This window comes from Carcharhinus amblyrhynchos, chromosome 4, assembly GCF_965287045.1.
Source record: "Carcharhinus amblyrhynchos chromosome 4, sCarAmb.v2.hapA, whole genome shotgun sequence".
Classification (NCBI taxonomy): Eukaryota; Metazoa; Chordata; class Chondrichthyes; order Carcharhiniformes; family Carcharhinidae; genus Carcharhinus; species Carcharhinus amblyrhynchos.
This window is the reverse complement of record NC_137327.1, coordinates 47907024-47923721: the sequence shown is the minus strand read 5'-3', so window position 1 is coordinate 47923721 and position 16698 is coordinate 47907024. Positions and strand designations below refer to the sequence as shown.

Genomic DNA, 16698 nt, shown 5'->3' with positions numbered 1-16698 from the left:
AAGAAACCAGGTTCACACCCGATTTCTCACCTCACAACCTTACTGGCACTGAATATCCAGCATGATCAGCCTCGTGCCCAAAAATAGCATTTAAATTTTAAAAGTGAGCCTGGGATAGAATCATCCTGACTCACTTTCCTCTATGGCTTTGCCAGTGATGGTTCTCACTGGCAAGGATCATGTATAGTCCCCATCAAAGGGGATCAGATGTGACAGTCTTGGTGGTAGAATTGGAGGACATTGAGGATCCCACTTCCCCAGGAGGTGGGTGCCCCTTGGACAGTCCCATCATGGCATCCTAGCAGTGCCATCATGGCACTGCAAGTGGCACTGCCACCCTGGCACTCTTGCAGTGCCAAGGGATGGGGCTGAAGGGGAGGTAGGAGCAGACCATTCAGGAGGGCACCGCTGTGCCATCTGCAACAGTGATTGGTGGGGGGGAATCCGGTTGCCGTGCTGTAATAATGATTGATGGGAGTGGGGGGAACCACTGCTGCTTTATGACGGTGATTGGTGGTGGGATTGGGGTGTTGGTGGGGGGGGTGGTTTGTGTTAGCTGCAATCAATTTGGGTGGAGTGTGGTGATTGGTCTGGGGGTTAATGAAGCCCTACTGTGTGTGTGTGTGTGTGTGTGTGTGTGTGTGTGTGTGTGTGTGTGTGTGTGTGTGTGTGTGTGTTGGGGGGGGGGGGGGGGGGGGGCGCGGGGTGGGTGGCAGGGTCAGCCAGAAAATTCGGCACAAGCCTGGCAATGGCCAGTTTCTACAAAGATGCAAGAAAGCAGACTGGTGTTGTGAGACTTCTTACTGTGTTTACCCCACACCAACGCTGGCATCTCCACATCATGGCCAGTGTGCCCAGAGGGATTGGAGAGCGTGGAGATCTGACCATCTTAACATCAGGGGCCTATTTAAATGAAAGTACTCTGAGTCCTACCTGACACCCAGCCACATTCACTACCTGGCCAATGGGCAGGAATGCAAATTTGACTGCAGCCTGTGAGAGCCTTTTGCCATAGAAAGGAAGAGAGTTGTTCATCCAAGTTTGCAAATCACACACAGTTAGAAGGGATGGTAAGTTGCGTAGATGGGAGGAGGAAGAAGTGGACACACTACTAACTATCAGTATAGTAGGCATGCAGTTTTCTCTGGCTGCTACTTTTTCTTTTCGTCTCCATTTTATTTTGACTATTGCGGGTGTTTTTTTTAAGAAACACTGTTTGCTTGTTTTGCTCATTGTATGATTGCACCCGCTCCACTGCCCCCCCCGCCGGCAGTTACTGTAACTAAAATCTGTAACTCATCCCACCGTTTCCCACTCAATGTCCCAGGGCCTCTTTCAGCTTTGTCTTCCTCCTTTCATTTGCAAATTTTTAAAACTCTAGCTGTGGTCTTACCTAATTGCTACTCCCTGCAGCGACAGGGAGAGGCTTAGGTAAGTTTCCATTCCTAATTGGATAACTACCTCTTTGTAACTGCTGACTCATGGTTCACACTCAGACATTACCTTCTCACAGATGTGTAGGGTTGCCCTGTGCAATATTTGCATTTCTTCTCATGATCATGTGGAGAATAGTTTCTTTGGATGGGATCAAGTAAAGCTCCAGAGCCAGGCCAAGGATCATCATCCTGTTATCGGGATCAGCAAACTAGTGGCAAAATCCAGCCCTATTTGTTGTCTCCTGTGTAACACGTTAAAATTGCTGCTTTTACAGTAGAAATGCTTGTAATATTTAGCCATAATGCTATATGTATAGCATTGAAGAGCTGCTCACTGATGAGTAACTTTGAATTAAGTCTTCTGATGGACTTGATCCCATGTTAAAAGAACATGACCTTGTTCTATTTATGGCACAGTTGTAAATCCACACACTTGTAAAACTCTATGGGATTGTTTCATGTCAGTGTGTCAATGTGTCAAATTGTGCTCTGTTACCAATGTAACGGTAAATTGAGGAAATTATTCTCAACTTCTTGTTATTCTGATAATCTGGGACAGCATGTCTAGAAAAATATTCAATTCAGAACTGTGTGTAATGAAGGTCCAGGCCACCAAACACCACAGGCAATCATGGCCCAGTGCTCTGCATTGGAGAAATTCTGACTTCTCAATTCCCCTTTATAACTAATAGCCTGTTTGTCACCAAATCAAACTTCATTGTAGTTCACAAAAGTTTCCTCAATCAGCCTTGGTTCAATTGGCAGCACTCTCATCGGTGAGCCAGGCTGTAAGTTTAGCTCCCACTACAGGACCTGAGCACATAAGCTCATGATGTGGGTATGCCGGCGTTGGACTGGCGTAAACACAGTAAAAAGTCTGACAACACCAGGTTTTAGTCCAACCTATTTATTTGATAATATTCTCACTAGCTTTCGAGGGGACAGCCTCTTCGTCAGGTGAATGGAGAGTTCTGGCCTCAGACAGAGCATATAAAGCACAGACAGTTTAGAGATTACTGATTAAAATGCGAATCCTTACACCTAACCTGCTGTTCAAGACCTGAAGTGGCTGATAATGTGAGTGGAAGGAGCACTGATCACAGTTTAAAGAGATGTGTATTGTCTGATGTCCCGAAGCATGGTACATTGGGGAGACCATGCAGACGCTACGACAACGGATGAATGAACATCGCTCGACAGTCACCAGGCAAGACTGTTCCCTTCCTGTTGGCGAACACTTCAGTGGTCACGGGCATTCAGCCTCTGACCTTCGGGTAAGCATTCTCCAAGGCGGCCTTCACGACACACGACAGCGCAGAGTCGCTGAGCAGAGACTGATAGCCAAGTTCCGCACACGTGAGGACGGTCTCAACAGGGATCTTGGGTTCATGTCGCACTATCTGTAACCCCCGTGACTTGCCTGGGTTTGCAAAACCTCACTTACTGTACTGTCTGGAGACAATACACATCTCTTTAAACTGTGATCAGTGCTCCTACCACTCACATTATCAGCCACTTCAGGTCTTGAACAGCAGGTTAGGTGTAAGGATTCGCATTTTAATCAGTAATCTCTAAACTGTCTGTGCTTTATATGCTCTGTCTGAGGCCAGAACTCTCCATTCACCTGACGAAGAGGCTGTCCCCTCGAAAGCTAGTGAGAATATTATCAAATAAATAGGTTGGACTAAAACCTGGTGTTGTCAGACTTTTTACTGCACATAAGCTCAGCCAGTGATGGGCAATCGAGGCTAGTGAGTGGACAGCGTGAGCGGCCCTCTTTCACCTCAGTGGGCAGCAAGATTGAAATCGGGGCTTGTTCATTAATCATGACCCCCATGAACAAGATTAAAACATTTAATACCGCAAAACTTGAAATATGTGTTATAGAAAATGCTTAATTATTCACACATTAAATAGACCTGTCATCAACTTCAAATGGCAAAAGCAAAATAATTTGCACTTTGGGTGCAGAGGGAGCTCACGGCCCTCACAGTCAATGTTTTGCAATCAGCAAGCACCTTGCCCTTGTTTTGTGTGTGTATTGTTTTATCTGTGCTGGTCGGGGAAAAAAAATGATGTGGATGAAAACCAGCGGAATCTGGCATCCCTGCATGTGGTCGACATTCAACAAAATGCCTTGCGGGCTGTCCTCAGTACCCTGATGGGCCACGTGTGGCCCCTGAGCTGCACAACACACACCACTGAGTGAGGCTGACATCCCAGTGCAGAACTGGAGAAATACTGTCATTACATTCAGTAATTAATCCAATACCCAAGGGACCATGGGGGTGATTCTCTCAAAAATGCTGAATTGGCAGGAAAACTGTTCTAGATCACGACTATTTTGTCAGTTCAACTTCTCACTCAAATCTCCCCACTCTGTGCCCGACCCCTTCATTCTGATGGGGTCTCCTGCTAGTTCCCTGAATGTGGGGAGCTAGTCTAAACCCCGCCGGAATGAAGTACTCCTGACGGGGTGGGAGATTCAATCGGGACCGGTAAGTTCCCGATAATTACTTATAAAATACATTTAAAACACATTAAAAAAAATTCAAATAACTTACCTGTCTTCCCGCCGATTTCCAAAGTGGCCTGGTCTCCGACTGTTCTTTGGAGCTGGAAGATGCGCATGCGCAAATCCTGGAACAAGTCTGACAATGTGCATCTCCTGTCCTGACCCGCCAGAAAAGTTGCTGGTCAGGAGAATCGCCCCCCAAACTGAGGCACTGTCCACCTTCCTGAGTTTGGATAATAGATCCCACAACATAACTTGAATAAGTGACGGTTGTTCTTCCTTTAGTGTCCTGGCCAGAATTTATCCCTCAACCTGCATGATTAAAACAGTTAATCTAGCCATTATCACATTGCTGATTTGGGACCTCAATTGGCTGCCATTATTTCCTACATTACGTCATATTACTCTGTTGGCTGTTAAGAACTTTAAGACGTTATGAAAAAGTGCTAAATAAATGCACGTCTTTATTTTTCCTTTAATATTGGCTTTTTTGGCCATAAGTATAAAATATTTTAATTTTCTTTCTCATTTCTGTCAAGTTGGAGGACTGTGCACTACAGATAGCTCCAAATGGGAATTATTTGGATCTGGAATTATCACTGGATGAACAGAGGGATGACCTAGAAGGATTCTTTGAAGAAGTTGGGTAAGGAAATCATTTAAGTATTACACTTGAAAATAAACAACCAGATTAATAATAGGCAGAATTCTCCGATGTTTTTGCTTTTTCTGCTGGCCAGAATGATGGATCCTGCACCAGATTCTGCACTTATAACCTCATTAATTATGCACAAGTGAACTCCCCTCCAAATCTCCTGGTGTGTTGGCAGCTGATTTGTGTACAATGCTGACAGCCGATGGGTTCAAAGGTCCCTGCGCCATACATAAACACCAGTCCAGCACATTCTCCCCCTCCCCCTCTCCCCCTCTTCCTCCCCCTGTCCGTCTCTCTCTCTCTCTCTCTCTCTCTCTCTCCCTCTCTCTCCCTCTTCCCCCCCCCCCCCCCTCCTCTCTTTCTCTCTCTGTCTCTGTTTATCAGACTATGTAGAGTGTCTGCTACTCACGGTGAACTCTACAATTCAACCACTGCTGCCCCCCCCCCCACCCCCCAGTCCATCACCCATAATGCACCCATGTTCACTTGGACCTCTATCTATTGCCTCGTTCATCCCCTTCCAGTAAACGATGTGATATCTCTTTGATCCTCTTGTCATGAGCATTTCATGCAGCCCTGTCCTGGTCCAGCTTTCCTCCCCTTGGTCTTCCCTCTGTCTTCCATGGATAGCCATCCTCATCCAAATTCTTGCACTTCTGTCCGCCATTGCCCATCACCGCACGTCCAGTGGTCCCAATCTGTCAATGTCCCTGTTTGCTGGCCAGCTCAATCGCTGGCCAGCCTGGGACCCCAGCAGTGCTGCCTCTCCAGCTCCCCCTCCCCCACCCCAGAGCACCCCAATCTCCATCCCACCACCCCCAGCAGTGGTGATTTTCTCCCCAACCCGATCACTGTCCTCCCTCTATCCCAGATGATTGCCATGCAGAGTGGCAGGGAGCGCGCCCCCCCCACCCCCCACCATCCCTAGATGAACCCAAAGGCCCTGCCCCCTTGGCACTGCAAGTGGGCAACAAGGTACCCCTGGGGCATGGGCACATTATACAGCTGTTCTTCCACATTGCTTCCTCTCTCTTTGTTAGCCTCTCCTCAGCCTCATGTTGTTGTAATTTACATCTCACAAACACTCAATGAACCAGCTGTTCGCCAGAATCTCATCTGGCCTTCCAATCTTGCACCATACCAGCAGGAAATTACGATGGTTTAAAATCCAGATTGCTAATGAGTGGTGAGAACAAGCTGGCCATCAGTTCAACAAAGCCTTTCTACCATTGTGCTGCACTCTCCCTGATGCTCTCCCACCAGGGCAGATTGGTTGGTGCCCTCCATCTCCATGTTGAATTGGTCTTCATGGATAGTACCATTCCACTGGTCTCATGGGCCCTCCTGTGTCACTGAATCAGATCTATATAGCAGTGGCTGCATGAGACCCACAACACAGCACTGTCCAGATACTCATTGGTGTATGGAACAAGGGGGAAGGAAACCCTTGTATTCCGCAAACCCAGGTGCTATGTAGATCTGATTCGGTGACACAGGAGGGCCCATGAGTCCAGTGGAATGGTACTATCCATGAAGACCAATTTGACATGGAGATGGAGGGCACCAACCAATCTGCCCTGGCAGGAAAGGATCAGGAACAGTGCAGCACAATGGCAGAAAGGCTTTGTTGAACTGAGGGCCACCTTGTGCACACCACTCATTTGCAATATAGTTTTAAACTAATGTAATTTCTTGCTGGTATGTCGCAAGATTGGAAGGCTAGATGGGATTCTGGTGAGTTTATTGAGCATTTGTAAGATGTAAATTGCATTCATGCCGCTAGCCAGCAGGAAGATCAACTTGCCATTGGGAGAATTGCAATGTGATTTTACGATGGCAGTTTTCTTAAGTTTCTTTGCCCCCAGCAGATTCTCTGCCCTTGCCCACCATCAAACCCCCTGCCAATAGGATGAGAGTTCCTCCCAATGTCCAGTATTTACTAATGAGTACTCTGCATCACACGGGGAAAATCCAATATCAAATGAGAATTTGACATCTTTCTGTTCTGCTTCTACTGCAAGACTACTTGTTTAACAATTTAAATATTCAAGAAGTTGATTATTATTGCTGGAAAATTTGTTAATACTTTCATTTCAAAGTGCTATGATTAACTGGTGGCAAATTGTACTGCAATTAATAGTAAGTTCAATCTAGTTTAAAAGAAGTCCCCGAGAATAACTATTTCCTGGTGTAATTCTGCATTAATGACACTCTTTCCTCATTGAAATATCTCAACTTGGTACATTGACGTCTTGCAGTAGCAAAGAGGTGATAAAGTTCTCATTTTTGACTGCAAAAAGTAAGTTGTATCTTGTTTAAAATAAGATATATTATTGGTTGTGTAACAACCACAGTACTTTACTGCTGGCATGGACTCGATGGTGTGGAGATGCCAGTGTTGGACTTGGGTAAGCACAGTAAGAAGTCTCTCAACACCAGGTTAAAGTCCAACCAGTTTATTTGATAGTAAACCCACAAGCTTTTGGAAACGCTGTTCCTTCGTCAGGTGTGTGGAAAGTTCTGATCGGAAAAGAGCATATAAAGGCACACGCGGTTACAGAATACTGATTAGACTGCGAGTCTTTACAGCTAACCTGCTATTCAAGTCTTAAAGATGCAAACAGTGTGAGTGGAGATAGCATTAGGCATAGGTTAAAGAGATACGTATTGTCTCCAGACAGGACAGTAAGTGAGACGTTGCAAGTTCAGGCAAGGCATGGGGGTTACAGATAGTGAGACATTAACCCAAGATCTCAGTTGAGACTGTCCTTATGTGTGCGGAACTTGGCTATCAGTCTCTGCTCAGCGACTCGCGCTGTCATGTGTCATGAAGGCAGCCTTGGAGAACGTTTACCCGAAGATCAGAGGCCGAATGCCTGTGACCGTTGAAGTGTTTGCCAACAGGAAGAGAACAGTCTTGCCTGGTGATTCATCCGTTGTTGTAGCATTTGCCTGGTCTCCCCAATGTACCATGATTCGGGACATCCTTCCTTGCAGCGTATTAGGTAGACAACGTTGGCTGAGTTGCAAGAGTATGTGCCATGTACCTGGTGGATGGTGTTCTCACGTGAGATGATGTCATCCATGTTGATGATCCGGCATGTCTTGCAGAGGTTGCCGTAGCAGGGTTGTGTGGTGTTGTGGTCGCTGTTCTCCTGAAGGCTAGGTAGTTTGCTGCGAACAGTGGTTTGTTTGAGGTTGTGCGGTTGTTTGAAGGGGTGTGGGGATGGCCTTGGCAAGATGTTTGTCTTCATGCTGAAGACTCCGGAGAAGATGTTGTAGCTTCTCCGCTCTGGGGAAGTACTGGACGATGAAGGGTACTCTGTCCACCATGTTCGTGCTTGTCTTCTGAGGAGGTCGGTGCGGTTTTTCACTGTGGCACTTTGGAACTGTCGATTGATGAGTTGAGCGCCATATCTTGTTCTTATGAGGGCATCTTTCAGTATCTGGAGGTGTCTGTTGTGATCCTCCTTATCTGAGCAGATCCTGTGTATACGGAGGTCTTATCTGTCGGGGATGGCTTCTTTTAACGTGTTTAGGGTGGAAGCTGGAGAAGTGGAGCATCATGAGGTTATCTGTGGGCTTGCGGTACAGTTAGGCGCTGAGGTGACCGTCCTTGATCTCCATCCCCACACCCCCACTTCTTGCCTTCAAACAACCACGCAACCTCAAACAGACCATTGTTTGCAACAAACTACCCAGCCTTCAGGAGAACAGTGACCACAACACCACACAATGCTGCCACAGAAACCTCTGCAAGACATGCCGGGCCATCGACATGGGTGACATCATCTCACGTGAGAACACCATCCACCGGGTACACGGCACATACCCTTGCAACTCAGCCAACGTTGTCTACCTAATACGCTGCAGGAAAGGATGTCCCAAAGCAAGGTACATTGGAGAGACCACGCAGACGCTACGACAATGGATAAATGAACACTGCTCGACAATCACCAGGCAAGACTGTTCTAGAATCATAGAATCCTATAGTGCAGAAAGAGGCTCTTCGGCCCATCGAGTCTGCACCGAATACTATCCCACCCAGGCCCTACCCCCATATCCCTGCATATTATATCCACTAATCCCTTTAACCTACACATCCCTGGACACTAGGGGGCAATTTCTTAGCATGGCCAATCAACCTAACCCCGCACATCTTTAGACTGTGGGAGGAAACCCACACAGACACGAGGAGAACGTGCAAACTCTGCATAGACAGTGACCAGAGCCAGGAATCGAACACAGGACCCTGGAACTATGAAGCAGCAGTGCTAACCACTGTGCTACCGTTCTCTTCCTGTCGGCAAACACTTCAGTGGTCACGGGCATTCGGCCTCTGATGTTTGGATAAATGTTCTCCAAGGCGGCCTTCATGACACACGACAGCACAGAGTTGCTGAGCAGAGACTGATAGCCAAGTTCCGCACACGTGAGGACGGCCTCAAGCGGGATCTTGGGTTCATGTCGCACTATCTGTAACCTCCATGACTTGTCTGACTTGCAACATCTCACTTGCTATCCTGTCTGGAGACAATGCACGTCTCTTTAACCTATGCTTAATACTATCTCCACTCACATTGTTTGCACCTTTAAGACTTGAATAGCAGGTTAGCTGTAAAGACTCACATTCTAATCAGTAAACTGTGTGTGCCTTTATATGCCCTTCTCTGATCAGAACTTTCCACACATGTGACCAAGGAACAGTGTTTCTGAAAGCTTCTGGGTTTACCATCAAATAAATTGGTTGGATTTTAACCTGGTGTTGTGAGATTTCTTACATGGACTCAATGGACCAGATGACCACCTTCTGTACTGTTATTACTCTGCGACCCACCAAACTCAACCATTTTGCTGTGTTTTTTTTTACAGTGTTAGAGCTATTTGTAGTTTATATATTGTCAAACCTGAGGTATGTGTTAGTTTGACTTACACACAAATAGCCAAGTTTCTTCATACCCCATAGTGGAAGTACACTACACAGGAAGACTGCCTGTGATCAGTTTGTCTCAGTTATGGAGTTGGAACTGGACACTAGAAAACCATGGACGTCAGCTGTGTTTAATTTATTTATTGGCTGTTGGGATGAGGGCAGTGTTGGTAAGGAGGGATTTAATGCTCATCCCTGTATTTCTTCTGCTTTAACTGCTGAATTCCTTTAACTAATGATGCTTCCAAAATGATGATTGATAAGCAGTGCAGGGAATGTGGGGAGATTGTAGCACAGTGGTAATGTCACTAGACGAATATCTTGAAGCCCAAGCGCAGGCTTTGGAGACGTGGCAGCTGGTGGAATTTAAATTCAATTAGTAAAAAATTTGGAATTGAAAACTAATTTCTATAATGGTGACCATAAAACTTTCATTGATTGTCATAAAGAGTCATCTGGTTCACGCATGTCTTTTATGGCCAGAAATCTACCATGTTTACCTGGCTTGGCCTTTATGTGACTCCAAACCTGCAGCAATGACTCTTAACTGCCCTCTGAAATGGCCCAGCAAGCCACTCAGTTCAACGGCATTTACGGATGGGCAACAAATGCTGGCCTTGCCAGCAGTGCCCACATCCCATGAAAGAGTACATTTCCTTGAACCTAGCAACAAAAAGGGGACAGTAAAATAATCTCAATGATGAATTCCACTGTCCAATATAAAAGTTAATAAAGTGAAGCTAATTGAACTGTGGTCCAGTCAGAATTGCTGACATTATCGAAAGCGCAAGTGAAGCAAAACATGAAGGGTTGGTAGGCTATCAACTGAGTTCAAGAATGCACCCTCTCTGCATTGGTCTCTGGTTTCTGCTTTTCATTCAAATGGAATTGTGTTTTTAAATTGCATTGGGTTATTATATGTTGCAGTTGCTGCAGTAACAAAATATTCCAACATATGGGAATGGCTTGAATGTGGCTTTCCTCAAGCAGTCCACTGATGAACCTTAAATGTAGGAATAATATCAGATCTACTTGCTGGGCAGGATGGTATTAATGATGTAAGCAAATCCCAGTGCAGCATAATGGTTAGAAGGTTTCCCCTTTCGGATGAGTGACGTTATGACGAACCTGTTGTACGCAAGACAGACTACATGCAGCTTTTCACTCAATCTTCATCTAATGCCAGTAACAGGGATTCATTTACAGTGTTTATTTTTTAACTTGCATTTTCAATTCTCGCTCTCTTCTAACGTAAGGTTTGGTCAGATTTTTGAGTCAGTTTATCGTTACTTTATTTTACCTTTCCTGATTTCCTTGCCAGCCTCTTCACAGCACAAGCCTGCCCTGACTAAGAGGAATCCAGAGATCCATCAGTCGCACGTGTAGCCAGCTGCTGGAGGTTGTGGCAAAGCAGCTTAAAGAGATTAACCTTTTGATTGTATTTCAGTTTTCCCCACCCTTGCCCCCTTTCCAAAGCAGTTCCCTCACCTTCCCAACAATAGTGACACATCTGGGATATGGAAGTGACTACATGGTTGGAAACATGTTTGCTAATCAGTGAAGTAGCACATTGCAGATCTGAAACACATTGTTTTCAAGCACTCATTAATTACTCAATAATTGTAACATACTAAAATTAATATGTTACAATTCCATTATATCTACTTTCAGGGCAAGGTATTGTTGCCCCTTCGATCTACTCTGGTGTAACTATTTTCATTTACCTGGACACAATCCCAACAACAACTTCTAGTAAAAGTCATCCTCTGACATGCAATAAGTTTTAGCATGTTATGCTTTGGTGGATCACTTGCCCTTTCCATTATACAGCTGAAGGCTAGTGAGCTGCAAGAAACAGTGGGGTATCTGTACAAGCTCTGCATGACTACTGTTTCTATCGATACAAGGTTAGGAATGCAAAGTAAAAATCCTTGCCCTTCATTTTAAATAGCTGTGTTTATGTGCCTTATGCAGTGATTTCTATTTGGACGTGGATTAAGTTGCACAATAAACAATAAAATATGTGAATCCTACTTTGTAAAGAATATTTATTGTCAGGTTAGGTATCCCAGTAACTGGTAAACTATGACATTGAAAAGAAAACAGATTAAGGACTTTGTTTGTATTGCAAATTTTCTTTCAAAGGCAGTGAAGTTGTTTTAAATATCAAGAACTATAGCTTCAAGCGCCAAAAATTATATAACTGATTTGAAAGTAATTAAACTGTGGGTATTTTAGAAATCAGCGGTGGGCACTTTAGAACTACTTCCAGCCACATACCGAATCCTCACCACAACTGGACCAGATAAAAAGACTTTAGGGCTGGTTGTACTTAAATGGCGGTTGCTAAGTTGCATAAAATGTGGGCTTATTTAAACCTGATGCAGTTTTGCATATCAGCATTTATTTTCAGCTAGTAGTTGTTTCTTGCCTTCTTCCTTCATGTTTTCCCCTTCCCCAAATTAAACACTAAGGACACTCCTAAACCATCTGTTCTTCTGTCTCTATTTATAAGCAGTGAAAGAAGTTGCAGATTGGTGGAATTTACAAAATAATTAATTGTGCGGCTTGAATTCATTCCACCACTCAGTGCCCTCAGTTGGTTTTCCCAGCCTATTTTCTTCCCTCCTCTTATCATTCCAAAGGGGATTATGAACTTCCATTGAAATCAATTGAAAGGAAATTTAAACACTTTATTCTCAAGTGGCAAGTTGACAATCTAGCTGACTGCCTCAGCAACAACTTGTACTTACTTAGCACTTTTAACAGAGTAAAATATCTTGTCATGCTTCGCACGGTTTTATAGAATGAAATAGTTTTATATAACAAAAACAAAAATGAACCACATCAAATGATATTAGGAAGATGACCAAAAGCTTGGTGAAAAGAGAGAGGTTTTATGATGTGTCCTAAAGTGGGTAGAGAAACAGGAGAGGTGTAGGGAGGAAATTCAAGAGCTTAGGAACTAGGTAGCAGGAGGTTCAGCCACCAGCATTGCAGCAATTTAAAACAAGGGACGCTGAAGTGGCCAGAATTAGAGGAAAATAAGTATCTTGAATGGTTGTGAGACTGGTGAAGGTTACAGAGATAGGGAGGGATTTAAGAACAAGGAGGAGAATTTTAAAATCAAGGCACTGCTTAATCAACAGCTAATGCAGGTTGGTGAGCACAAGATGATGGGTGAAGGGGACTCCACGCAAGTTAGGATAGCAATGTTTTGGGTGATCTCAAGTTTATGAAAGTTAGAATATGGAAAACCAGCCATGTCTATGTGTTGGAATAGTGAAGTCTAGAAGTAACAAAAACCATGGAAGAGGGCTTTGGCATCCGATGAGCTGAAACTGTGGTTGGTGGTGGGGTGGGGGAGGATGGGCCATATTTCAGAATTGGAAATGGATGATGTTAGTGACAGTGGTGATATGTGGGCTGATGGGCCAATTGGTTTTCTTCTGCACTGTAGGAAGTCTATCTAATTGACAACCCTTTTTGGTTTTGTGCATACTCGTTCAGCCTCAGACAGTCGTCAGGAAGAGTAAAGTAGTGGGCAGCCAGGGAGAAGAATTTGTGACAGGGATCAAAAATGGCTCAATCTTCTCAATATTTAATTGGAGAAATCTCACAAGAGGATGAGATTTTCCATGCAACCTGCCATGTGTTTTGTGGCAGCTCAGGTGGCCCACCTTGGTTGGCAGTGGGATCTTCTGGTCTCAGCATTGTCAGTAAGGTTTCCTGTTGAATGCACCCCTCACCACTGGGAAATCTGCAGTGGACGGACACACCATTGGTAGGATTGGAAGATCCTGCTGGCATGAATGGCCTGGAAAATTTCAGCCACAGTCTGACAGGGTCAAGAGTGTGGCAGGGTTGAGAGAAGTGGTGATGAGGTAGTGCTGAGTGCTAGTAGTGTGCTTATGGAAACTCATGATGTATTTTTGGATGATGTCACAAAGAGAGTATCATGTTGATGAGAAATGGGAAGAATCAAGTACAGATTCTTGAGAACACGCAAGGTAACAGTGTGGGAGCAGGAAGAGAAGTCATTACAAGTGATACTCTGGCCACAAATAGATAGATAAGGATGGAACCAAGCGAGTGCAATCTCACCCAGCTGGATGACAATGGAGAGAGGTGTTACAGGAGGTTGTGGTCAATTGTGTTAAAATGTTGCAGACAGGTTGAGATGGATGAGGAGAGAAAGACCAGAATTTCATGCCAGTGGGATCTTCTGCTTCCACCAACTGCTCACCCCATGTTTCCTTGTGGTGTGGGGTGTAATCATTGGGAAATCCCATTGGTCCTGTTGCTGTCAGAACATCATGTTGCTGCTGAATGGTGTGCTCCTCCTGCTGTGAGAAACATGCTGTGAGGAGGCCAGAAAATCCACCCCCAAAAAATATCATTGTCACATAGGATGTCAGTTGTGACTGATAAGAACTGTTTTATACGTTGACAGGGTGGTGACCTGATTGAAAGGTTCTGGGAAAGATGAGCATGCATTTGGGAGGCCACAATACGTTCAAGGACTCACAAAGAGAGAAAAGGAGAGTTTGGAGATGAAATCACATTGCAGCCTGCTCCCAAGGAGATGGCTTGGCATCTGCTCCCTCAACCCAGTGGCTTCTCCACATCTGTGAATGTTTGGAATGGGAATGTTTGGAAACTGTCTGGCAAAGGAAAGCGTGACATCCAGTCTCCATGTCTGTGGACTTTTTTATTTGGATGGCAATGGGAACTGGCAATGTTTTGACAGCTTTTCACCTTTCTCCCTAGCCTCCCTCCTACCTCACTGTTTGAGATCAGCTCAGGCTGGAATCTTAGACCTGTTGATCCACAATGCTCAGGAGAACACCAGGTCCTGTATTTACCACCTGAGCTATGGTGGAATAGTGGGAAGTAAGCATCACTGTAACTTTCAGTGCAAGAACTGTATTTTCCTGCAGCTTTTCTGACTTTCAAAGTGAAGATATGATCTGTGTGTCTGCAAGAGTTCCAAAGATCACATCACGTGTGTTTTTTAACTTATTTAGTTTAATAAGTTTACAGTATTCTAACAAAAAAGATCCTGTGGAACCAGGAAGAGCGGAGTGTTTTGCCAGCTTCATAGCTCTCCTGGTGGCCTTAAATTATTTTCCCAGGTTGGCAGTGAAGGTGTGACAGCCTGGCAGCTTATCCTAATAACTTACATGAGTCTTAAGGCTCAACTTTGGACTGATTTTGGGCCCCTTGGTTTTAGTCCAATTTGTGGGAATGGCACAGTGCACCAATCCAATGCAACCTCTGCTTATTGGAAAGGATGGTGTTGGGAATCTGCTGGTCCATCTTATGTATTTGTGAACAATTGAACTATTATCAGGAGGAGATGAAGCTTTACATGTATTCAGTACTAATTAATGAAAGTAGAGGTTTGATTTGGTGTTAGATGAGTCATAAAGGTTTACGTCATGGAAACAGGCCCTTCAGCCCAACTGGTCCATGCTACCCTTTCTTTTTAAACCCCTAAGCTAGTCCCAATTGCCTGCCTTTGGCCCATATCCCTCTATACCCATCTTAACCATATAACTGTCTAAATGCTTTTTAAAAGACAAAATTGTGCCTGCCTCTACTATTACCTCTGGCTGCTTGTTCCAGACACTCATCTCCTTCTGTGTGAAAAAAATTGCCCTTCTGGACCCTTTTGTATCTCTCCCCTCTCACCTTAAACCCATACCCTCTAGTTTTAGAGTCCCCTATCTTTGGGAAAAGATATTGACTATCTAGCAGACCTATGCCCCTCATTACTTTATAGACCTCTATAAGATCACCCCTCAGCCTTCTACGCTCCAGAGAAGAAGGTCCCAGTCTATCCAGCCTCTCCTCAACTCAAACCATTAAATCCCGGTAGCATCCTAGTAAACCTCTTCTGCACTCTTTCTATAGTACGGTGACCAGAATTGTACACAGTATTCCAAATGTGGCCTGACCAATGTCTTGTATAACTTCAACAAGACGTCCCAACTCCTGTATTCAATGTCCTGACCAATTAAACAAAGCATACTGAATGCCTTCTTCAACACTCTGTCCACCTATGACTTCACTTTCAGGGAGCTATGAACTTGCACCCCGAGGTCTCTTTGTTCTGTAACTCTCCCCAGCACTCTACCATTAACTGAGTAAGTCCTGCCCTGGTTCAGATTTCCAGAATGCATCACTTCGCATTTATCTAAATTAAACTCAATCTGCCATTCGTCAGCACACTGGCCCAATTGATCAAGATCCCATTGCAATCTGAGATAACCTTCTTCACCATGCCACTAATCTTGGTATCATCGAGAAACTCACCAACCATGTCTCCTCTGTGAGGTAAACATCTAGATCTCACGTTCATTTTAATGACGGGGAGTATAAAAGATTAATTTTTTTTTTGGACTCCTCCTGATTTTCTACTGACTTCGAATGGAAATTTAAAACCTATCCTTCCAAGGGAAGAAAATGAGTAGGAAAACAAATTGAGGATATTAAGTGATGATATTCCATAGAATCCTTGCCATGCAGAAAGAGGCCATCTGGCCCATCAAGTCTGCAGTGTCCCTCTGGAAGAGCATCCATTCCAGGACCTTACCTATGCCCTATCCCCGTAACCCAGTACATTTACCATGACTAATCCCCCTAACCTGCATATCTTTGGACTGTGAAGGAAAGCTAGAGCGCTCAGAGGAAACCCATGCAGACACTGGGGGAACATGCAAAGTCCAGACTGTCATCTAAGGCAGAAATCGAACCCAAATCCCAGAGATTGGAGGCAGCAGTGCTAACCACTGTGCCCTGCTATCCATGCTATGTAGTTAATTATTTTCCACATCCCACCAGTCTGCACCCTCTATTACTTTCATAGAAACAAAAGAGCAAACAGTGTCCATAGTGTTTAATTTGGGGATGGGGAAAACATGAAGGAAGAAAAAAAGAAACAATTATAGCTGAAAATAAATGCTGAAGTGCAGAACTGCATCAGGTTTAAATAAACTGACATTTTATGTAACTTAGCAACCACCATTTAAATACAGCCAGCTCTAAAGTTTTTTTTTTATCTGGCCCAGTTGTGGTCAGGGTTTCAATATGTGGCTGGAAGTAGTCCTAACATGCCTGCCGCTAATGTATAAAGTCGCGCGATCCAAATGAACAGCCA

The 16698-nt window shown here is 44.5% G+C and overlaps 1 protein-coding gene across 5 annotated transcripts in view; it reads left to right on the top strand.

Annotated features, from left to right (window-relative positions):
• The window catches only part of fhod1 (formin homology 2 domain containing 1), a 329870-nt gene that overhangs the window by 26693 nt on the left and 286479 nt on the right, over window positions 1-16698 (top strand). For all 5 annotated transcript variants that reach the window (XM_080187106.1, XM_080187105.1, XM_080187104.1 and 2 more), the window contains exon 2: window positions 4491-4597. In XM_080187106.1, coding sequence (XP_080043232.1) covers window positions 4491-4597 — 107 coding nt within the window. The remainder of the gene's footprint in view (window positions 1-4490; window positions 4598-16698) is intronic.